Raw genomic sequence first — 24,854 nt, 5'->3', positions numbered from 1 at the left:
AGTATATTTTACATTACGATTATGGTGAACATTAGTATTACACTTCCAATATTAGTTTTTACTTGTAATTTTTTGCTTAACAATGCGGATTATATACCACAGATACTACAGATATTAAAATTGATCAGTAATGAATATAGAGCATAAATACGGCTCCTATTTATGTTGTAATTCTGAATAGTTCTGTAAATATCTCTCTAGATCTCGTACACCTAAATTGCTAAGACTAATCTCTGAATGTGTTCAAATCACGGCTGTGTACCAATTGATTTTTCTTTCTACATCATCACATCATCATAGGCACTGGCTCGTTCCCAATGTCGTAAGGAAACTATCTTAGATCTAAAATTTGTTATGTAAAAGAAGGTTGATCAACTACTTGTCTAAAAAAATGATCAGGAACAGAACAGAAGCTCATGCAATCTGAGCCCAAAAAAAATTGTAGCATTACTAGATTGTCATGATTGAAGATCATGTATCCCCAAATATTTATGACATGTGCAGTGTTGCTTAGTGGCTTCAGCGATTCTTATCCCTGAGAACGTAGGTTCGATCTCCGGCTATGCTACAATAGACTCCGGCTTTCCTTCGACCCAAAAAGTTGACGTAGTCTGGCACAGGATCACCTATTAAGGATACTTGCCTAGTATATTGACAAATGATCATGAAACAGATCCAGAAATCTGAGACCCAGACCTAAAAATTATACGTAGAAACAAAATATAGAAAATATTGCTATTATCTTTCTACCATCTTTCCTTGAAAGCAATAACTCTAGGCGGCTAATTTATTTCTAGACATTTGGGCAATTCACATTCCTTCGAATAGTTCAGGCTTGTAGTGCAATAACCGGTTCAAGGCTGAGTCACAGATAGGGGGAGGATATTCGTGTGTAATGGGGCGTCTAGTATGTAGATTATTCTATTAGCCAAGTGTGCCAACCCATTTGATTGGCCGCATCCTCCCAAGGCATAGGTTTGTCTTGCAATTGTTCGTGGGAACCTGAAACTTCTGTTAATGGTATATAATATTTTTAACTCTTTGAAGCATCGGGAAAAATAATGTAACCGGATTGTTATTAAACATTTATTATTGCAATGCCTGTTTTACAAACTAAAAGGTCGTATAATATGTTAAAGCCATGCACAGAGGGCACACCTGTGCTAGGATATGCCGGCTGAGCCGCCCTATATAATAAGTTTCTCAATTTGAATAGCCATCAATCAGGTCAAGCGACGCAAGTGGAAGTGGCCATACACTCCGAAGGGATTCCAATTATATCCCCAAGCAGGCGTTTGATTGGAACCCGCAATCAAAGCCGAAGCGTGGCCGTCCCAGGCAAACCTGGCATTGTATGGCGCCAGAAAGACTTGGATCGAGATGAAATATGAGTACTCAATACCCAACGCGATGAAGACTCATTGTGGACGCCCTCCATCTAGGAGTTAAAGGACATTAAATCAAGTCAATAATTTTAATGTCAAATCCGTCAACATTACAGTCTTATCAAATATTTTCTATTATTTGAGATTGATACAAATACTTATATATTTCCCTGTTTACATCGACGATAAACCGACAATGATTTTCCGTTATGTTTATTTCGTATAGATTCAAATGAATAGTGTTTATCTTGAAGCACAAACGAATTGTGTCAGTCACAACACCAAATAGGTAACAATAGGCGATCCTTACAAAACTGTTACGGGATACAATCTAAACAATCTATACTGAGCTGCTTTAGTATTATGTTATAATACTATGTCGTTGATGTCTCGTACTTTCAATGAGCGTAGACTTTGACTTACTTTGACTTGAATACCACAGTTAGATTTACATTCGATCATTCCAATACATCGACAGTTATCTAATATTGCATTTAAAGGGTAACCCTGAAAAGTCGGCAACACACCCGCTAGCCGACGTTGCAGGTGTTCGCGTGCGGCGGTTATTGGTACCATACAAAAAACGTTTCAAATCGTAAACGTTTTTAGTAATAAAGGAATAATAGATTTTTATACTGAAAACAAGAGATGCTTATTTAGAACTAAATATAAGCCCGAATATTTTTGAATACAATATATTTTTTTATCGAACAACTGAAGTTAAGTGATACCGCCGCCCATGGACATTTAATGCCAGAGGGCTCGTTGCCGGCCTTTTAAGAATTGGTACGCTCTTTTATTGAAGGACCATAAGTCGAATTGGTTCAGAAATACTTCAGTTGGCAGCTGGTTCTAGTGGTGGTGCGCGGCAAAAACTGACTTAAACAACTCTTCGTTATGGAACGTATGTATGTAGTAAATTATATAAATTGTTTAGATACTTTCGAGCTGTCAAAACAAATTTCGCATTGAATACGACATACTATTTTAACAATGTATTTTTGTACTCTGACATACCTTTTCTAGTGTCCTCGAGGATGACATATAAAATTTTTATTTTTATTTTAGAGAAATTGAGGGTACTCTTAAAATTTCATAGCCATAATGCGAGGTGGGTATTTTTCATTTTTCTAGACAAAAGTTAATTAAGGTGAAATTTTCTTCAGGGTTTTGTATAATTTACAGTTGAATGTCTCCTAAATTTCCTTTGTATTTTCACAGTTCAAGGCCTTTCTCACAAACAGCTTTTATCTTGCCTTAATAACAAGTTACTAAAGCAGGTGCAATCCGAAAAGCATTTCATTTGGAGAATCAACAGGAAATTGAGTTCAACTGTGCTGTTTGAACTGCTTATAGCGGAAATTTTATTATAGCTTCAGGGTTTTAAATGCCTAATATTGATCGAAAAAATTCAGTCGAATAATACAAATTGTAATTATAAACCGAAAACGTTGTGGCTGTACACTAAAGACATCTAGTTTGGCTACTGGATTCTCTTCTGATGCATAAATAAAATAAAAAATTTAAAGCCTTTAACGCTGTTTTAATTACATGATATTTATAAGGTAAACAAATGGTCTTAAAGTCCAATATTCATTCGGCAAACGGTTATTTATTTATTTACAGTTAGTCCTTCGACAAGGCCTCCTCTAAATTTTAGTTAGTTTCTATGTTTCGAGCTGATATATGATATGAACTAGCGTTCTCTAGTGGTTCGAGTTCACATTGGACCCGGTTCCTTTTTTATATCATCCTCAGATCTCCTTCGTCTGCTACTTTCGTTTCCCACTGTTCCATATTTGCTTCTTTTCTTTTTATCATAACACGTTTATCTCCACTCGTCTGTCAATACAACAAACGTGTAACAAGTGTATAATAGTTTTATAACAATTATAAAAGTATTATGAAAGTAATGTATAAGCTTTTTATCTTGTCATTGTTGTTAATATATTCTATTTTGTAACAAGTATACCTGAACCATCAATTATGTATCAAAAGAATCAGGTCGACCCATAACATTTTAATACCCATTTGATTCGATAATCGATCAAGCGACTTATAGATCGGATATAAAATTGAGAGGTTATTTAAACAGACGGGTTTTGTTTGGCGAGCTTTGATCTAGATAATGGTTGATTATGATTCATCATGAACGGTCGTTCCGGGAAATACGATTAAAGTTATGGATTACATGAGCAAAGCTTTTAAAACAAATTATTATTCATAACTTACTACAATTTAAAAATATAAAACCTATTTAAACTAATGTTATTCAGATGATTTTTCACTTCGGCTTGCTTTTTATGTGCAATTATTTGCTGACTGTCGTATGTCAAAAACACATTGGATTTGACACACGTGACACCACGCTTACCGCTGTCTTGTTTTTATTTATTAACAAGAATTTGCCAACGTCGGCACACGGACACATTGGTAGTAGAGAAATATAATATACAAGATTTAATGTGACAAGCACTTATATATCTCGATCGATTCATAAATTATAAAAACTAAAGGAAAATTTATTTCTAAATCTGAGGGGAATGCAGCCGCCTTACAAATATTCCAAATGATCTCTCAGTCCGCAAGTTCAAATAGAAAACTTTATTTGATAGCTCTTGAAGGCAAATTTATGTTTTAGTGATTAAAAACACGTAGGTACGAAAGGTCGATAAATTGGCAGTAACTGTGTATGGAAAAATAAGCCTTTCGTGAATCACCAGTGCTTTTAATTGTAATTAAATACATTACAGTGTTGGCCTACCCTAATCGAGGCAAAAGCTACTTTTACATGTCTTTGAATAGGTAACAGGTTCTACCGGTCCGTGGTAGATCTTCCGATGGTCTAGTTTCTGTGTTAGATTAGTGTGGTGCTCATGAATGTATGCATGACTTGATTTAGTATGTGTGAAACATTTTAAAAGCTTTTTAGTATTGGAAGTGTGAACTCGCTTTTTAATTATTTTAACAGGTTGAAATTGATAAAAGGATATTTAGGTTAGTCGACAGAGATATTTTATAATTACGGAAAAATGAGTTGAGGCTGAAAATAGAAACGGAAACGATACAGTGTTCCGTTTGACTGTGATTGGTCAACAGTCGAGTACAACATTCGTTGCCATGGTTACGGGTACAAATTAAATAAAAAACCTTTATTTAATTTTTACCCAGGAGTCATGGGATACGCAGAGGTTGTTTTTATATTTACGATTTCCTTAAACTTTTATATTTGAATTTCGTAAGGGAACTGAAAGTGATATATTAACAAGTATCGCTTTAATTTAACTTAACTATTTTTTTAAGAAAAACACTTTTTGAACGGATTAAAGCTTTGTATTATTATTAAAACTTATAGTTATAATATAGTTAACTATTTTTTTTTAAGTATTTTCACCTTAATACCAACCATAGACACGTAATATCTATTAACCTACTTTAGCAAAATAAAGTAATTAAATCTAAAGCAAATAATTCAAGACACGCGCAGAGCTGCGTGCTGTGTGATCAGATTACTAAGTACAGCAGGTGCTGTAAGTACCTCATGATTAATTTGAATACACATATGGATTGTCAATTGGGTTGTTTATGAAACACAAGATGAAGATATCTCTAATAGTTATATATGTATTTGTTACTTTAAATTTGCTTACATCATCCTCTTTTTTAAAGGCGAGTATCTCAGCCTTCTGCCATCTCCTTTCAAACAACGCTCATCTAGAAGCATGCTCGAGTTTCGTCCCTTCGTTGTTGACATCCTCAGGTGCCGCACTGCAAGGCTTGGCAGATCGTCGTTTCATGGAAAAACGTTTCAAATCGTAAACGTTTTTAGTAATAAAGGAATAATAGATTTTTGTTCTGAAAACAAGAGATGCTTATTTAGAACTAAATATAAGCCCGAATATTTTTGAATACAATATATTTTTTTATCGAACAACTGAAGTTAAGTGATACCGCCGCCCATGGACATTTAATGCCAGAGGGCTCGTTGCCTGTTTAATTCTTAAAAGGCCGGCAACGTTATATATATATAATAGTTTAACATAGCATGACTATTAGAGATGTAAAGCTTATCCTGTTATTACAAAAATTGGTAAAACCAATTAATTAAATTAATTAAATTTTGATAATTAAACGCAACTATATCCCGTTAACATTGTTTTTATTTAAATGTTAATAAGATAAAGCTAAGTGTTGGCACAGCTCCGCTATTCTGTAATACAAACACTCACAGAAGGTTGACTGAATAATAAGTGAGTGTTATCGGCACTTAAGAATCCCTATAGCGTCATGTAATAGAAATTCTCATGAGGATTTTTCCAGAGTAGTTGTCACTCCGCCCCGGTGGGAAACCTCAACCTCACCATACGTAGTTAAAGGAAATAAAGTCATTTTTAATACAACGGGAGATGGGACACTCTCCTGCTGTCTAGCTTCTCGGCCACAGTTCTGCCTAATCGCGTAGGTACGCGTATCAGGTGATAAAGCCTAAAATCCTATATAGAAAAAAAACATTGTACGGTGTTATCTTTCAATACATGTACGTGGGGTGGGTAACACTGAAAATGTTTAGAACGGGCCAGTTGGAAACATTGCCAATGAAAACTTTTTTCGAATTTCAATTTTAGAACTAGTAACTTGGTAACCTAATGTAGTATATTGCATTCATTTGTCATTTGCTTTTTTGTGAATATTGGCGGTAAATCTAAAACTCTTAAAACACGTGAAAATGAACCTAACGCGAGAAAATTTTCGGTCAATAATTTATTATGAGCTTACTCGACAATAAAGCTATGGTAGGCTGCGATTAGCATTTCTTAATGAAGCCCCATCTCGAGCCACTATTTACAATTGGTTTAACGAATTTAAGCGTGGACGTAGCAATCTCAATAATGATGATTCGGGTGAAGGACGTTCCTGAACGGGCAAGCCTAGGTATGAGTCAAGTTCAGAAAATATTAGACGAACATTCAGGCGTAAGGAAGCCAGATTAATTCCCCATACTTTAACCGACGACCAGAAACACCTTCGCATAGACTGGTGAATATTTGACTATAGCAGCTGTCGATATGAGTCATCCGCCATACAGTCCTGACCTGACGCCCTGTGACTGTCCTTTATACCCAAAAACTAAAAGTTTGGTAAGTTTTTCATTTACTAAACATTTTCAGTGTTACCTAGGTATTATTCATTACAAGGCCCGAAAGCTCCACAGTAAAGTAAAAATGGGGATCGTTATTATAGCTGTGTAGGTTTGTAGAAATAAATACGCTATATCCAGACTATAAAACTGGAGAGTTTCATTTAATTTGGTTTTAATGAGCTATTAATAATGCTGTATTGTTGCAGATGTGCTCCCGATAGGGTTATGGTGCCAGCTGTTGCGGCGAATATGGCTTCATAAGTCAAAGAAGGATTTATCTTTGTGGTAAGTATGACAAGCGCGAAAAATATTATTTTAATTGACGTTTTGTATGGCAAGAACAAAAAGTCGATTTTTTTAAATAGAATATATTTAATTAATCAAAGTTATACCATTGCCATCTATGCACTTTTGCCATCTTATTGGTAGTTCAATTAATATATATAGCAAATGTTTGTAAACTGAATTAGCTGTATTGTATATGTGTTATTGAATATGTGTATTTCTAGTCTAAAGATATTACGGTATTTTTTTAATAGGGAACGTATATATATATATATATACGGCGCAGATGAACGCCGTTCAAAATAATATAAAGATTCTTTCGTAATTTTACTAACGTTGTAATTTGTATTCTGAACTCCACATTAACTACATCATCGCAGTTTCCTGATGAATTGTAAGCAACTTCTTGTAATTTCCGCACTTAGATGCCCATTTGGTTTGTTGTTAAAGTAATCTCTTTTAACGTGCTCTGTTTATATTTAGAACATATTTTTCTTCCCTAAGGGAAGTTCTAGTCTTTCTTTTACAGCTCATGTATTAATAATGCAATGTCATAGTGGTTCAGAGATAAACCGCGATGGGTGGCGTGGGCGTATCCGAGGAGTACGTCCCGCCGCGGCTTTCGCGGCTGCTGCACGCGCTGCCTCACATCAACGTCACGTTGCATCGAGTCAACGACACCTTTGCGCCAAACTCCCCTATCTACCTAGAGGTAATTGTTTTTACTCTATTAACACTGATTTATAAATGTGACCTTAAGTCAATGAGACAAGGTTTAATTTTCCATGAATGATAAAATAAATTAATTAAAAATAAAAACGTGCGTGCGTACAAAGTTCACATGTCTATTATAAGCCCCAATAGATGATCATGTATGGGTATATGATCACTCCATGTATTTGTATATCTATATTCACATTGTTTACACACTACGTGCTTATGATAATATAAATAAATAAAAAAATCTGCGTTGACTGCACAAGACGTTATGCGACAGAATTGCCATCTAAAGTTCTAATATGTAGCTACTAAACGAATACATCAACCAATAGCGTGTATTTTTTCTCGATCTCCCTTTCTCACTCTCCCTTTCTCACTCTCTCTCTCAATCGGTCTCAATCGCTCTCTCTCTTTTCTTTGCATTATTATTATTGCGTTTCATCCGTAAAAATTTTAACTTCATGCTCCTAAAGAAATTTCTCTTCAAAAAGCCTCTTAATTCCTTAGTAGCTATTACAAATGTATACAATTTAAAGAGGTCAACGATATCTTTGTCTCCCCTCCCCTATTTACCTAGAGGTAATTGTTTCTACTCTTACGGTGGCCTACCTCTATTTGTTTTTGGGATCGACGTATATAATATAGATTTTTATTTCCACAATTTAACGTTATACTAGCTTTTGGACGTCACATACTCTGATGATCTTCCCTTTATTCAACTCGATACGGCTTGATTATCCATGAATAACTATAATAACATTGACGACTGAAGTCGTTTACCAAATAAAATCAATATTTATTTAATTATATCGGTATGAGTCATTCAATAAAGGAAGATCTAAATTTGGATTTATACCAGTTACCGAATCTAGGGCGTGCAAAAAGAGATTCTCATTCCGCCACTCTTTTGAATCGCCAAGTATGCTTCTTGCTCCATGCTTCTCTTGACGTATTGAAACAAAATGCAAAAGTTATAATGTGAACAAAACAAAACACGTTCGCAGTCGTACCTTATAATACCGTCAAATACTAAAAATCATTGAAATTGTTTACTTATTGGCCTATTAATGTAATGAATTGCATATTAAAAACACACAGAGCGCTACCATTTGATAGTAGACTGTTCTTAAAAAGATATAGCGATATTGTCCTCAGTCAGACCGTAAGGACTGACTTCGCCAGACGCAACATGCAAGCAGACTATATCTATATTAAATTAAATAGGCTGCTTAACATCTACCCGTCCACCGTCTACAATCTAAAAACACGACTAAAGGCCTGGCTAATGAACACACCCTACGCAGTGTTAGAGCTCCTTCTGAGACCTAGTATGTAGTTACACACTATTCATTCACTCACTGACTCACTCAGTCACTCACTCACTCACACATTTGCATTCCACACTCTCGCTCATGCACTCAAGAGTATTGATAACAGTTGAAAAATCAATAACAAAAATAAATAAAATAAAAGATGTAACTAAATTATATATAAAATAAATATTTTAAGGAATGTATAATTATCTTTGTTATGAAAGAGCTGGGAATACCTGTGTCAGGGCATAGGTATTTTTTACTTAAAAGGGTTCCCAAATCTTACACATTGTAGTGCATATGTGCTGGATAAACACATTTTTATTTTATATATAAATTTGTATTTCGTAAATATAAAACATTTGATTGTTACATTTCAGAGCCTCGGAATCTTGGGTTCGATTCCCGGCGCATGGCTGATCCTCACACTTACAGTGCTGCTCATTTACTTGCTCACGAGATGCTGCGATCGGAAGCAACGACCGCCCAAGAGCATCACTGCGCTCAAGGTACGATAACGATTTATTACTTATTTCTTTTGTCTATACTCCTATAGTTTTGAAGAACGGTTGATGAAAACGTTAGAAATTCTACACAATATAGATAAAAAAATATTTAAATCATACTTCTTAGCTAAGCTACGGAGGGAATTCAAAATAATATCTAAAAATTAGCCAATATTTTTACGTTTTTTGTTCCGGAAGTGTGTTCGTGTCACCTAGAAGGCTAGTTATCTTAATCTTTTTTCGAAATATAGAAGCAACAATACTAACATAAATACATAAATTTGAAAACAAGAAAAAGTCCCTGGACACAATGGCAGTTATATTAAAAGAAACATAAATTATTTGGTAAGTGCTTCTTCTTCTACTATGTGCCTTTAAAATAATTAAGATGTTAGGAATGTTCTGGTGTGAAGTATTTTAAAAGCACTATGTCTCAACCAAGTTTTAAGCGCCCATTAAACGTATCATATATTGTTATCCGCTCAGTGATTTTCACATAATGAAATAAAGTGTAAACTATATATAACGACACTGGAGGGACTGTGGAGTTAATAAACTTGTCGTTAAATGGAGAGAAGAAAAACGTATAGATAATCCATGACTCCTGCTTATTAGTCAAGGTCAACAACAGTCTACACGTGCAAGCAATCCCAATTCGTAAACAAAAGATCTCAGAAAGTTCGTATGTATGATGCCGACAGTCTAGTTTATTGCGGGCTAGGATAATAAAGCGACAAAAGAAGGTTGCTAAATTTAGCAACTTCAAAACTACTTTATTACTCTTTATTGAGAGTGGGTATAATGCTACGTAGAGTGTATCATTGTATGGAAGACAAGCAAAACCAACCGCCGTTAAATTACACAGTCTACACTTTATATATAAAGCTTAGGGTGAGATTTGGAAAGGAGATTTGGCGGTGACTTCTGTATATCAAATACGTATGTATTTTTTGTCAGTCGTGCGATGTTTCCATTCTGAATCAGCCTTAGTCTCCTGAATGAATCCTTTGCATTTATATAAGCGTTAAGCAACAACGGAATCTAAGTTCTAGGTCTATCTAATAGTTGTTTTTTATAAGTATTTTTTTAAGTAAAAATCAACGCGTGCTTAGTTGAAATTTTGTATACAATGTACATGTATAGCAATAGGTACAGTTAACACGTTTTGAATAATTAGAACTCAATCTAGAATTTTTATATTATGTAAAATGTTTATCATATAAATTGAAGCGACGGAAGTGTTTTACACACTTCTGTTTAATATAGAGTGATAAATATATATTAATAATTATAAAATATACGTTCAAGTCTTTCCCTGTTGATCTGTTTTAATAATCAAGTGATTCCCACAGCGGCGTAATTAAGTTTACACATGTGTTAACGAAATGAAATGCGTCGTAATATCAAAATGATTTATAAGAGTGAATTTTTCGCCTTAATTCTGGTCTTAAAATGTACGTGATCTGTGATGTGATGTCTTCCATCACTTTGCTAACGTTTTGTTAAAAATGTTTTAGGTTTTCAAAAATACATTTTTTAATATTAATTATTATGTATAATATTATGTAATGTTTTTAATCCGACAAATTTTCTGAAATTTGAAAATACATTTAATCAGTACGACCTAAGATACAACACATATTTTTATATTTTCGATATAAATTAACGCCATCTGTTAGACAAGCCTCAAGACTTAACGTATACCGTATTGTTATTTGTTAATATAAACATATTACCAGGACAATTATTTATCCAATACACGCCACATCCTTGTGATTAAAGTATTATGAAAAATGTATTAAGTCAAATAACTTTGTTCATACAGGGTAAACAAGTACACTTATGAACGTTAAAAAAAAGTTACATTAATTCTAAATTAACATTTAATACCAGTTCGCAAGTCCAGGGGCGTAGAGCGGGCAATAATTACTTTACCTTTCACTGAATGGGTGTTTGTCAGATGTCTTATTACGAATTACCTTTGAAAGGTATAGTTTCAGATATAACGCTGCATTAATAAAGTTTGGTCTCTTTCTGTCAAATGGTAATTACACTGCACTGATGAAAAGAGTCATATGTGATATAGTTAAAATTATCAAAAGTCTATTTTTTATAAAGAAGGGATTAATCTACTAAGAATAAAATACCTGTCAATTAATTAATTATCTGCCTCATAGGTCCTTATTATTTATGGTCCATAAACCGGACATAAAGATCTACATAATTTTTCAGAACGAAGAGAAAACGTTTATTCACTTATTCTTGGTTAATTAACTTGACTAACGTTCTTTCAGATGTTATACGAAAAGTTTTACTATTAATAACTTTTAAAACGGACATCAGCAGAATCTTTGAAGTCAGATGAAAAATTTAAATCATAACGATACCAATTATTTTTAAATACTTCTTTGATCTCGATTATACGTTTCATTTATTAATGCAGTTAATCTGTTACGATATTATAGTTTCAGTATTGGCCTGTGTCATGCGTTTGAATGACACTCGTAGAAGACATCGTGAAGACGGTGTGTCTTATACTGAGTCTAATTTTAAAAACACACAGAGCTCTACCATTTGATAGTAGGCTGTCCTTAAAAAGAAATAGGGATGTTGTCGTCGGTCACACCGTAAGGACTGACTTCGCCAGACGCAATGCAAGCAGACTATATCTTTAATAGATCAAACAGGCTGCTTAACATCTACCCCTCCACTGTCTACAATCTAAAAATACGACTAAAGGACTGGCTCATGAACATACCCTACGCAGAGTTAGAGCTTCTTCTGAGGCCTAGTCTGTAGTTACAGGCTTTATTCATTCTCTCACTGACTCACTCACACACTCACTTATGCACTCAAACGTGTTGATAACAGGTAAAAATCAATAACAAAAAAAAATGTAACTAAATTATATATAAATTAAATATTTTAAGGAATGTATAATTAAGTTTGTTATGAAAGAGCTGGAAACCCTTACACAGGTATTTTTTACTTTACTTTATTTTTTACTACTAAATGGGTTTCCAAATCTTACACATTGTAATGCAATTGTACTTAAAATGAATAAACACAAATTTTATTTATTATTTATTATATACCCAAAAGTCGACGACATGTATCACCTACAAAAATTAAACAGACAGAAGTCTGTGCCCCAGATGTAAAAGTTTGTAGCGCCACTGGTATTAATCAGTAATATAACTGATGGTGATTATAAGCGTAATAGTCTTTTTACTCGGAGTCAATATATTATTTAATATTTCAGATAACACTGATGATACTGTCAGTTCTGTGCTGCGGCGCAATCGGCATGGGCCTCTTCGGCAACGACGACCTTCACAACGCCATGCTTCAGAGTATCCAGGCGGGAAACCAGCTCGCCGCTCTTGTCAACAATGTTAAGAATCAGGTATTGTTTATGTCCTTTATTCATTCGCAGTCATAAGGAAAAATTATAGATTAGGTTTGTTCCTATATATTGTCTTTTTCACTTGCTATAGGAATGCCACCATTTTAATATTGTTATACGTAAGTATTTTTGTTATGAAGTCTGTCCTAGTTTTGTGGACGGAAAAATTTATATTCTTCCATAATTGGTCACGGCATGTATGTAATGATTAATACGAAAACCAAATATACGAATAGAAAACAGGTATTACTTTATGTAAATAATGTTTTGGATTTGGTGGCCATATCTTGATATATATCATATGTATATCAGTGTTTCATCAGTTAAAAGTTGTTTTAAAAGTCAAAAGGTGTTTACGCTATTATATCGAACTAATTATATTCAGTCATTAAGAGATGTTCATTACATTAGAATAGGCAATTGGTTTTTGAGTCGTGCACATTATGAGCGTTGTCAGTGCTTGTTGATGTAATTAATTATTTTTTTGTATGCTCGGATAAAGCAATAAATTCAGTATTGGATAATTGATACGTTTTATCCAATTCCAGTCAAGTATATTAGAAGAAGCGATGGGATCACGAGCGCGTGCGCCATTGGCCCGTCTCGCGGACGCATTAGACGCACCCGTTGCAAACCAAACAGCGCTTGGTACGCTGTTACGAGCACTTTCAGCGCTGAGAAATAACGCTAGCGCTGCTGCCTCCGCCGCTGATAACTTGCGACGCCCGCTGGCTGCGCTGAACCTTGATTCTTTTATGAAGGTATCTATTATATTTTAATTCCACCAACTATTTTTTTTATAAACCTAATAAAAACGTTTCTTAGGGCATACTTATCGTAATACGCTATTATTCTCCTTTGCCTTAATCATCAACAATTATAGCAGTTCTAAAATTGTCATAATAGAATTGGTCTATACTTGGTTTATTCCACGTCCCTTACACCATCTCTGAGGTACAACCTCATTCATTTATCAAAAATAATGAATCATTTATTTATTTAAAGATAATAATTAAAGATAGCTTGTTACATATACTGTCAATATGACATTATATTTATTTTAAAATGCACAAACACAGAAAACACACGACATATGACAACACGATACATGCATGTGCATCAATAACAAGTATGAGAGAAAATACTGTCTGTCATTAAATGGATCGCATCGCATGTAGTCTGAGCGTCGTTCAATGTAGATAGTATATATATATGTATAATGTGGCAAATTCGATAAATAAATTAACAATAGTTTAAAACTACCGGCGCGTGCGCAGTTTTTAGCCTTTGAATATTTTTTGTACGTCAGTGAATGTAAACATTTGTTAAAAAAATGTTACACCTAGTATTCCTCTGAACTGCAGATTTTATTAGGATATTGTCTGATATCCAGTAAATTAATAATTTCAGCGTGTATGGGTGTGGGAGGCAGCTCGTTGGGCGGGTGGAATGGCGGGATGGTGCTGCGGTGGTGCCGTTTGCGTCGCACTTCTTGCGGCTGCCGCTCGACGGTCGCGACCTGCTCTGCTTTCGCTTTGTGTAAGTAATATGTATAATATAATAATAATTATGTGATATTATCATTTTTGTTATATGAATTCTTTTAATTATTCTAAAAATTGTCTTATTAATGGGTGGTCTATATCTATTCTGGTCTTATATGACTTGCCGGTTTTTCGTCACTTTACAAATAAGTGTTAGATCAACATATAAAAAAAAATTGTGTGCACTCGTAAGAAGCGAAACTTCTTTATGAACTTATTTTTCGGAAAATGATCTACTTTATGCAACTTTACAGAAATTGGTTAAATAAAGTTAAATTAGATAAAGTGTAACAAAAGGCTTTTATTATCATAGAATACAAATAATACAATTATTTCCTTTTCTCTATTACTACTAAGATTATTAAAGAATTTCATTAATTTTAATAGAAATATTACTATAATTTTTATCGTTATTATATATTTTTTGTTATAAATGGCTTTGAATCTCTTCGAATCAACCGTGTTAGGGACAAGAAAAGATGGCACGTAACGGAAAAATGTGATGCGTAACCAAAAAATGTGACGCGTAACCAAAAAATGTGACGGTCAAGTTTTTTCCAACGCCGACAAAGATCACTTCAATAATTGATGCATCCGGAACCGAATTTACATCCTTAAAACTTAGATACAATTCTAATGAAGAGGTGATGAAATATGTAAAGTCTGATTTCAGTACTTCTCTTGGCGTTATCACTTTTGCATCACTTAGTTAACATTAAATGACTTATAACAAAACGTTGAATTTAACTAGGTATGTGCGCTGGGTGCACTAGTAGCGTGCTGGGCAGCGGGTGCGGCGTTGGTAGCGGGATCTGTAGCGGCGGCTGACGCCTGCCAAGAACCCGCTCGCGCTGTTGCATTGTACGCACCGCATCGTCTACCACTTGACGTATGTATAACGTATACGCACTTTTGTGTACATAAATATGAGAATATGTGTCTATTGCTCTTGCTATTCTGTAAACTCAATACCAACTTCAAAGATTGACTTCAGAAGTTGCCAATTATTCTTTGTAAATCAAAAACTTGACGAATTAAACTATTGGAAGAGACTAACTTGCCAGCTCTTCTCTATCTCCCTTGATTTGGGAACTGGTAGTTAATGTTAATTTAGATTTTAAAATATTGACGTTAATAAGCGTACACAGTTACTGATAAATACATTTTGATGTGATCTCTAATATTATCAATTAACCACGAAGCCCAATTTCGAATGTTTTAATATCCATCATGGTAATGCAACCCTGGTACTTATGGAACGCAATATTCCATAGCAATTAATGGTTTAATAATACATACTGTGATTAAGATGAATCTGTACAGATATAGGGATGCCTTCTAGTGTGTGAAAATGTCCTGATAGAATATGAAAAACCTTTTCAGATGGTCCATTACTACCTTTCGTGCAAGGTGTCTCGCGAGAACGTGCTGACAGCGGAGCTGAGGAACGCACAACGCGCGGTCGTCGCCGTAAGGCAGGCCCTCGCCATCCTCTCTAGAGGCGCTCCGGAACTGTTCAATGACCCTGGTTAGTTGATCATAGGATACAGATTGCGAAATTCGAAATTCACACGTGGCGTATACCATTTTCAATACATTATTAATATTTGAGCAGGAGCCAGTAGAGGAGTGTTGGCCTAGTGGCTTCAGCGTGCGGCTCTCATTCCTGAGGTCGTAGGTTCGATCCCGGCTGTGCACCAATGGATTATCTTTCAAAATATATTCGAACAAGCTTGCAGCTTGCAGTAGCAAAATACTGTGAAATATGTGGTTAAATTTATATGTATTAAATGTCATCAGTATCTGTATAGTATATGTTGCCCCCACCAAGGCCCCCGTTCCGCCTTAAATCAGCAGGGTGCGTTAAACACCACCCGAAGAGAGCACACTCTTTTTTTATAGTATATAAAGTGTACGTACGAGCAAGCTGCACTATATAAGTAAATATTCATATATTTACTAGGGTAGGGAGGGTAGGATTTATTTATTTAATCTATTTTTACAGTAGCTTAATACTAATGCAATAGAAAACTAAACTAAAAACATAATATAAACATAACAAGGAAAAACTTACAATCTAAACTATTTTATAACTAATTATAAATAATGCAATTCTTGTGTATTCAGCCAGTGTGCAAATAAAAATATCTGTCTCACAAACAATAACATTTAGGGTGCGCAAGACACGCGTAAATGGTGTTTCTCTAAGTAAGTCCGTACGCGCCCGAGGCACTGCCAGCAATTGCGATCGCTTACCACGCTGAGAGTGGTTATTTGGCACACGCAGCCCAAGTATCTCCAACATTTCCGCATTATATATTTTGCCTCTACCTAACAGCCCTACGGATCCCTAAGCCCTACAGACGTACCCTAACACATGTATAGTCAATAAATAAATAAGTTCGGGATGTCTCCACCAAGAGACCTAAGGTAACAGGTATGTGCGCCTGTAACCTAAATCGAGCAGGCTCACCACGATAATTAAGGGCTTGAAGGAGTCTTCGCCACTTTGAGAGGAAACGAGAAATTAATAAGACCGTATTCAAATCTGTTTTAAATCAATATCTTAAATAATACTTACACCTATAAATATGCATAATATTCTTGTGAGCCGAGATTAAATAAGTTAGTCAATGTTCAAATTAAATCTGAACAAGTTTCATCTGATTCATTGTTTGTAAGTAGGAAGATATTTTTTATATTTATATTCGGAAAAAAACTTAAGACCAATAATAATAACATCGGGAAAAAGTAAGCTATATTCGTCTTCAGAGTATAATATATAAGCGGTTATCAGCGGTTTCATATTAAAAGTTATTAAAGCTGTTTTTTAATCTTTTTTTAATTGTAGAGTTATCAGTGTAGATACTATTGAGTAGTATTAGTAATAGCTGTAATAATAGAATAAAAAAAATCAAACGCGCTACAACCTTTTTAGGTCTTGACCTCAGATTTCTGTATCTGTTTCATGATCATTTGTTAATGGAATAGACAAGTAGGGGATCAGGGACAGGAAGGATTCTGTGCCTTACGCACGCTGTCGACTTTTTGGGTCTAAGGCAAGCCGTTTTCCTTAACATCTTTTCCTTCACCGTTCGAGCCAATGCTATGCGCACATAGAAATAAAATCCATTGATGCATAGCCGGGGATCGAACCTACGACCTCAGGGATGAGAGTCGCATACTGAAGCCACAAGACCAATTCTGTGGAAATTAAAAACTAAATGGAGAACTTCGATCTACATAGGAGATAAATTTTTGTTTTTTTTTTCTAAACCCTGAACCAACTTTTTTTTAATGTTACGTTTGAATATTCTTTAGACGCTATGCTATCGTGACAGCTTAGAGTATTTAAGAGAAAAATTTGATGATAAATATCGTGTTTGTAGGTCTGCAACCAGCCTTGGGTGCGCTCGGAGCTGGTACAGGCGAAGCAGAGCGTGCTCTTGTGTCTTTGAGCTCGGCCCTCGAATGTCGCACGGCTCGTACCTACTTCGTCACCGCCGCACGCGCAGCTTGCGATGCTGGTCTTCAGGTATTTCGTGAAAGAATGTCTATTATGAGAATGTCTATTATAAATGAAACGTCAATCAAATATATTTTAGACAAAGCGTGAAAAAGTAGGTGTAGGTGAGGTTGCGTTTGTTCCAGGTCTGTTTTTAAATTCCAAATATTTTTATTAAATTGTTTATTTAAAAATTCCTTTACAGGCACTGACCCTTCAGCTGTTAGCTGCGATAGTGGCCGGAATCTTATTCACCGCTATTGTTCTAGTCGACTCCCACGCTTGGATATATATTAACACAAAGTGAGTATAATGTAATAAGTAAAGAATGCAGATGTCCAGGATGTACTAGAAAAAGCACAAGATCAAAATTACCAATAACCAATTAAGTGGATGAAGCGAGAGAGGTATGTCAGGACCTTAGTTCGTAGAGATTCATTGTCTCTGTCTACCCCTTCAAGAAAATTTGATGTGATATATATATTTAGAGAACACTTTTTAAACGGATTGAAGCTATGTATTATTATTAAAAACATATAATTATTAACATAATTTTAAATTTTTTACGTCCCGCACGCTGAAAAGCACGTAATTATTTAAAATTATGTAAATAATTATAAGTTTTTAATAATAATACATAGCTTCAATCCGTTTAAAAAGTGTTTTCTTAATGTGTAAAAGCTATGTTAACAAAAGACAATATAATGTGATATAAATAAATAAAAATATAAATCAAAAGTTTAATAGGATTTTATCTTACATTATAAAGATATGAAATTTGTTTGTCTATTTGCATTGTAATACAAATATATTAAAAACTAATTGTAACGAAATCAATTTAATATATACTAAATAAAAAAACATAGAATGGAAATTGATTTTAAGTAAACCGCAAAACAAAGTTGGTTTGCGTATTATTCTATTTTTTTGTATTTTTTTATAGGATAGGGAGGCAATCGAGCCTACGGGACGCCCAAAAAGGGCAGTCATCGCAGCCCATGGACACCCATTATAGTGGGTGCGTTGCCGGTCTTATTATGAATTAATTGTTATATATTATAAACAATTTTAATAAAATACTCAAATCCACAGACGAGCCCCTAGCGGTGAGGAGCAGGCCCCGTTCTTAGGCGGGGCTGGATCTCGGACTCTGCCCCGCCCGGCACCATTTCCTAATGGAAAGCCGCCTTCGTACAGCGCTGCCGTGCAACTCATGGACCTCAACGACAGACCTGATCGAGAACGACCCAGGTGACGTTCACTTTCATGTATTAAATATACTACTGTATTATAATAGTTGCACGAGCTAAGACTGTTTATACAAGATATATTTAGAAACGAGACCTAATGCTAAGTGTGCCTCCCGTATGTCAAAGAGTACCGTAACAGTTATATTATTTGTTAAGAAAATTATGTAATAAACTTACTGTATGTGAAGGGAATAACATAGTAAAAATCATATAAGGGTGCGAGGTCTATATATTTACACTTCACTATTTTACATTTGGTCCTTCGTGCCGGATTCGACCCATTGCGATTGATGTCTGTTTTGAAAGGTACGAAGAAACAAATACAAATTCTATTCACATTTTTTAGTTGCGCTGACAGCAGACGAGACTCGTTTGTCGTTTATCTAAACCAACCCAATTTTATCGACACAAACAGATGTAATTTATAAAGTTCTATGCAATTGTGCAGGTCGCGTATATCAGGCAGTGCAACGCTAGGCCGTAACAGCGGCGGTGTGGGCGGGGTGGAAAGGGCGGGCGGCTTGGGTTTGGGCGGTGCCCATACTCTAGGTCGAGCCCCTCACAACGGCAAGTATGCCACCCTCAGCAAGCAGTGCAAGACGCTTGAGAGTAATGACTTCTACTGAGAACGGCCCGGCGGCGCGCCCGAACACAATGCTGGTGAGAATATATTTAAAAAAATATATATACAATAATATGGTAGCTAATCATATCGACGCTGGTCCCCAAATTAGGGACAGTTGTATGTGACGAGATATGGATTGATTATGTATACCTGAAACAACCCAAAACATTTAATAACACAAAGTGAAATTTGACAATTCATAGTTAAATATAAACAAAATATTACCGATTTGATTTTATATAAGGTAAATTTTGAAATGTAGCGTCTTAACATGTGTACAGCTTGCTAGGTGGACTAAGAAAAACACTTTTTGAACGGATTAAAGCTATGTATTATTTTTAAAACGCGCGAAACGTTGGAAAACAAATTAAAATTTAGAATTATGTAAATAACTATAAATTTAAAAATAATACATAGCTTTAATCCGTTCAAAAAGTGTTTTTCTTAATGTGTAAAAGCTATTATAACAAAAGACGGTAGTGGACTGTTAAATGTGTGTTTAATCTTCATATGTATTGTATGTCAGGAGTATCTGTATTGTATATGTAATGTATGTGTGAGCAAGCTGCACCAGATAACTAAATATATGAGAGGGTGAGATGTAAGAAACTAACAACCCTATAGGATCCCTAAGCCCTACAGATGTACCCTAACACATAAATACGGAGCCCTACGGGTAGGATCAAAGGTTCGAGGTGGTGGGATTATCTCAAAGCTATCGGGCAGGCTCACCACGATAATTAAGGGCTAGAAGGAGTCTTCGCCACTTTGAGAGGAAGCGAGAAATAAATACGACGGAGCAATGTTCAAATCTGATTTATTGTTCAAAGACAATATCTTAAATACTACTTACACCTATTCACACATACATAATATTACTTAAGTGAGCTGTTGGTGTCTTGCACACCTTCAGCTATTAACATTTTGGAATACACGATCAATATTAGAATAAAATATTATTCAAAATTACTCTTCAGCTAGTAATATTTGGAACACACGTCAGTTGGTCAATGTTCAAATGAACAACATGTGTTTGGCGTGTTTATATATACTGTTTCTTTTTCTTATATGTGACCTTCGGGATAGTTGTTAAGAACAAGGATCGCAATCAAGTTTATTCGAAAGAATAGTGAAAGTTTATATCCAGTCAGTTTCTTACGAATCAGACAAGATTGTTTTGAATCTATTTTTTATTAATATTTTTAATAATGGGAGTAAATATGTATTCTATAATTTGAATAAAATCAATCAAATTGATCTTAAGAATGTGGACTGGTTAGGATGATTCTTGTGTAGTTGATTGTCTGTTAAATTAGGTTAATGTTAATTTTTTTCTAGTACATATTACGTTACGGTTTCCTTTTAAAATAAATTTACTTAAAATGTATTGCAGGTCAGGCGAGCCGCACGGGCAGCCTGAACCGCTTCGACCCTAAGTACGCGTCGTTCGGACCGCGAGCGCCGCGTCCTCGCCCCCCTGCGCCGCCGCCCGCCCTCCACACCTTCTCGCCGGAACCGCCCGCTCACGCGCCGCCCGCCCACGACAAATACGCTACGGTGCGGCCCCAACGCCGCACGGATCCGCAACCGCTCTCCGCCGCGGCGTTAGAGTACCGCAGCCTCCAACGCCCGAGAAGACAACCCCACAACAACACCCACAGACGACGCCCGGAACGACACGACCAGAGAGATCTCTACGCGGTCACCGAGTTGTAGGACCAGCGAGGTACGAAGGTACGGACTTGCGTGCACGGCTGCACGTATGGCGATGAGGTTTGACGGATCCAGTGTAGTAAATACAAAACTTTGGTTAGTTTAACTGCGATCCGTTGTGGGATGTTTCAGTTCGTTACTTGGTACCTTAATCGATAAAGTGGTTTCGTTTATGACTTACGAAGTAATCCGTACTCGAACGTACATACGTACGAGAGTACGCACCTAACGTACAAATTGATTACCGATTCTCAATATGAACCTTTGTGAAAGCGTCTTTACGAATAGCTTTTTCTCTATGCTGGACATAGATGTAAGAGCGTATTAGTAAAAGTATTGCTTCCGAGTGATTTTACTTTTGTCTCGATCAAGAAAGTCTGAAGGAACAGACTATGGCTGTGTACTCTTAACGACTGATTTAAGGCGTTAATTAATTTCCCATTAACGATAATGTTACTCAAATTATTTCGATTTCTCTTGAGTAATTAGCTCAATATAAATTTAGTATAATCGATTTAGCTAAATTTACAACATTCTGCTAAAAGTAACGTTGTAACACGTTTGACAAAGTTTAGTGCAAATAAAAATATTGGCATTTAAACGTAATATGTAATTTATGTAAAGTAGTCTGGCGAGTAGAGGCTCGGAGCCTAAAGTAGTCATTGTATATAACTAGGAATTATCTCGTAATGAACAGGCTTTGTGTGACTTTTAATCTTTTGAATATTTATTGATGAATGATAATGCACTTTTTTACAAATTACTCGGTTCTAGCCGATTTTTAATTAGGTATAGCGTGGACCTAATTGTATATAACGTTTCTTAACTATTCTAAGGGCATTCCACCGTAATTGTAGAATGTGAATTGGACTTAGCGGTGTTGAGGTGCAAAACTACTGCCAATCGAAAGCTAGGTTAGGTTCTCACAAATCTAACACCATTTAGGTTTAAGCGGATAAGATTGCGAAAATCAAAACCACGTTTTGGCATTTTTTCTATTTTCATTGGCCTATTGAATATTTGGACAATATTTTCTGTAATTTTCGCGATCTTTACTCCAGTGTTTGTTCTTCCAATGCTTAATATGCTCAGTGGAGTGGAATACTAGCACAAAACAACAATTTCACGAATTTTATGACAATCTATTAGAGCTTCCTTTAAAGTGAAGCCCGTTTCTAATTCATATAAAACTTGTCTTTTAAAGCTAAATCCTTCTATCGAATTGTATTTTCAAACTGATGAAAAGAGACAGATCATTGTTAAATTTTAGTTTTGGAGATGGGAAATTTTTGCATAGTTGTGTGTGTATGGCATTGGCATGTATTCTACTCGTGCAGATTTCGAGGTATTGCATTGGTCGAACAGCGCTTAGTTAGGCTAGATGTAAAGCGAATGGTACCAGTTTTTATTCAGTATTAAAAATAGTGAATTTTGTGAGAATTTACAACGACGTTTCATACGTTTTTAATGGTAATCATTTTAATAAAGGTACCGTAAGCAGTGTATTCGCCAAAGATATGCATAATATAAGTAGATAAAGTAAGGTAACGGCTACTAAGGTTAGTTTGTACAAATATTATTTCTCTTTATGAGTATATTGCCTATTTTGTATCTATTAACTTTAAAGTGTTGCTCAATTTTATAACTTATCGTAACATACTTTTTTGAGCAAATTCTTTTGTCTGTGGTTTTGATAACTAGCGGTGTATACTAAAAGCAAATTATAAATTGTCTAAAGAAAAAGTTACAAACCATTCTTATTTATGCTACTTCGGGTGACGCTAATGGAAGAATTCGCTATCCGAAGGGTGTAAGATATTTATTGCGTTTTTATATAATTATTTATCTGTTGTAAAATAGTGTACAATTTTCTATTTAACATTAAGAATGAGGGATGTGTGACGGGTGGATTTTATGGACAAACCTATGCAATAAATCAGTGCTGTAGCTTTGCCATTTAAGACAATTGTCTATTGTAATATCCAGAGACAAAGGTACAGCATTTATAATCTATACACGGTTTTCAATGTAAGTAATGCACACTATTTATTATCTTCATTAAATAATTAGACAGTTATCATGTTTTAGAAATATACCAATATACGTTGCTAGTCGCAATGTTGCTTTCAGTTAAATTTTTCATATACAATATCGTTGGTTAAGTCTGCTAAGCGTGATGGTATTAAGATATTTTTTCATTTAACATTTATATATGTAAATCTTTCATTTTCACAATTCTTCTTAAACTGAAACAAGAAAATTTGTGATACTTATCCAGTTGTCAATATACAAACCGAGTGATTCTTATCTGTCAAATGTAAATTTCAAAGCGTGTTGACACATTCGCATTTGAAATTGATAGATTTTAGAACGAGTTTTTTTATCAATTACGGAAATAAGACGTAACTCAATGTCTCTATGCGTCTAATCTGTTTTATTTCAATAAAAACATAAATTTGGCCTAAAGGTACCAGGCCAGGTAGGTAGATACCAGGTCATAAACTCCAAAACAAAAAAAATACAGAAAACTGAAACTGTTTTTAAGAAAAAGCAAAGTATGACAAGTCCACTTTATGTAATAAGTTCTTTTAAGACAGCCCATCAAAAGCTTAGCATACTAAATCTGGGATATCTGTATTCTAGTATAATCTGCACAATTATAAAGGTTACCAAGACGAGAAATTGTTTGATGAAGCATTTAGTGTTGCCATTTAAAATTTTATTTATTTAGGGGAAATATTTTCAAAATATGGCAGTTTTATTAAGGTGCCATATATTATATGAACGTTTATACATTTTTATGTTGTATGCAATACTTTATGCTTTTTCGAGTCAATTATGGTGCGTATGTTACAATTTGTATTTAGTCTTATTGCGTTGTAATAATTACTTAGTCATTAGAGGGTTTAATTTACCGCCTACACAGCTAATTGTTATTAGCAGAACAATACCTTGTGATTCCTGCGTGATTGTTTTAAATTATTTAAATTATGGAAATTATCACAACGCAATACGACAATTTTTCAGGCACTAATGTGCGAGTGTAAACGGTTGATGATTAGATCAAGTGTACGAGTTTACAAAAATAAATAAATGGATAATAATAATGATAGTTTTATTTTACCTTTAAGCAAATAAATTACCTTAAAGCGCAAGTTCAGCCCCACATCGAGTACTGTTCTCACCTCTGGGCGGGAGCTCCTTCCACTTGACTCGTCGTCGACTAATCCCTTTCCGATCCTAATCTCTTGGCCTTGGATAAAGTCACGTCACGCATAAAGACGTCAAGGCGGAATACGTAATTCCACCCGTATCACCTCGACGTCCGTCGTTACACAAACGTTTTTTAAGGCAGTTTTCGCATTGCTATATGAAACCAGCTGCACACTGAAGTACATATTTTCGAACCTATTAGATTTAGTTCGGAATAGTTTTGTAGTTAAACGCATTTTGGCTTTATTT

At 35.0% G+C, this 24,854-nt stretch overlaps 1 protein-coding gene across 3 annotated transcripts in view; it reads left to right on the top strand.

Moving 5' to 3' along the window:
* Positions 1 to 24,499, top strand: part of LOC123708178 (protein tweety) — a 62,190-nt gene extending 37,691 nt beyond the window's left edge. The window contains exons 3-16 of one of the 3 annotated variants that reach the window (XM_045658726.1): positions 6,732 to 6,810; positions 7,340 to 7,522; positions 9,224 to 9,352; positions 12,612 to 12,755; positions 13,304 to 13,516; positions 14,166 to 14,294; positions 15,051 to 15,188; positions 15,683 to 15,827; positions 17,689 to 17,834; positions 18,010 to 18,107; positions 18,748 to 18,822; positions 18,897 to 19,055; positions 19,503 to 19,714; positions 21,073 to 24,499. In XM_045658726.1, the coding sequence (XP_045514682.1) occupies positions 7,388 to 7,522; positions 9,224 to 9,352; positions 12,612 to 12,755; positions 13,304 to 13,516; positions 14,166 to 14,294; positions 15,051 to 15,188; positions 15,683 to 15,827; positions 17,689 to 17,834; positions 18,010 to 18,107; positions 18,748 to 18,822; positions 18,897 to 19,055; positions 19,503 to 19,680 (1,689 nt within the window). In that variant the 5' untranslated portion in view covers positions 6,732 to 6,810; positions 7,340 to 7,387 and the 3' untranslated portion in view covers positions 19,681 to 19,714; positions 21,073 to 24,499. The remainder of the gene's footprint in view (positions 1 to 6,731; positions 6,811 to 7,339; positions 7,523 to 9,223; positions 9,353 to 12,611; positions 12,756 to 13,303; positions 13,517 to 14,165; positions 14,295 to 15,050; positions 15,189 to 15,682; positions 15,828 to 17,688; positions 17,835 to 18,009; positions 18,108 to 18,747; positions 18,823 to 18,896; positions 19,056 to 19,502; positions 19,715 to 21,072) is intronic. The other 2 variants (XM_045658725.1, XM_045658727.1) reach the window with 2 other exon arrangements.
* Positions 24,500 to 24,854: the final 355 nt, after the last annotated feature.

The sequence above is a fragment of the Pieris brassicae genome, chromosome 4 (genome assembly GCF_905147105.1).
Source record: "Pieris brassicae chromosome 4, ilPieBrab1.1, whole genome shotgun sequence".
Lineage (NCBI taxonomy): Eukaryota > Metazoa > Arthropoda > Insecta > Lepidoptera > Pieridae > Pieris > Pieris brassicae.
The sequence above is the reverse complement of the archived record's forward strand: the minus strand, read 5'-3'. Positions and strand labels throughout refer to the sequence as shown.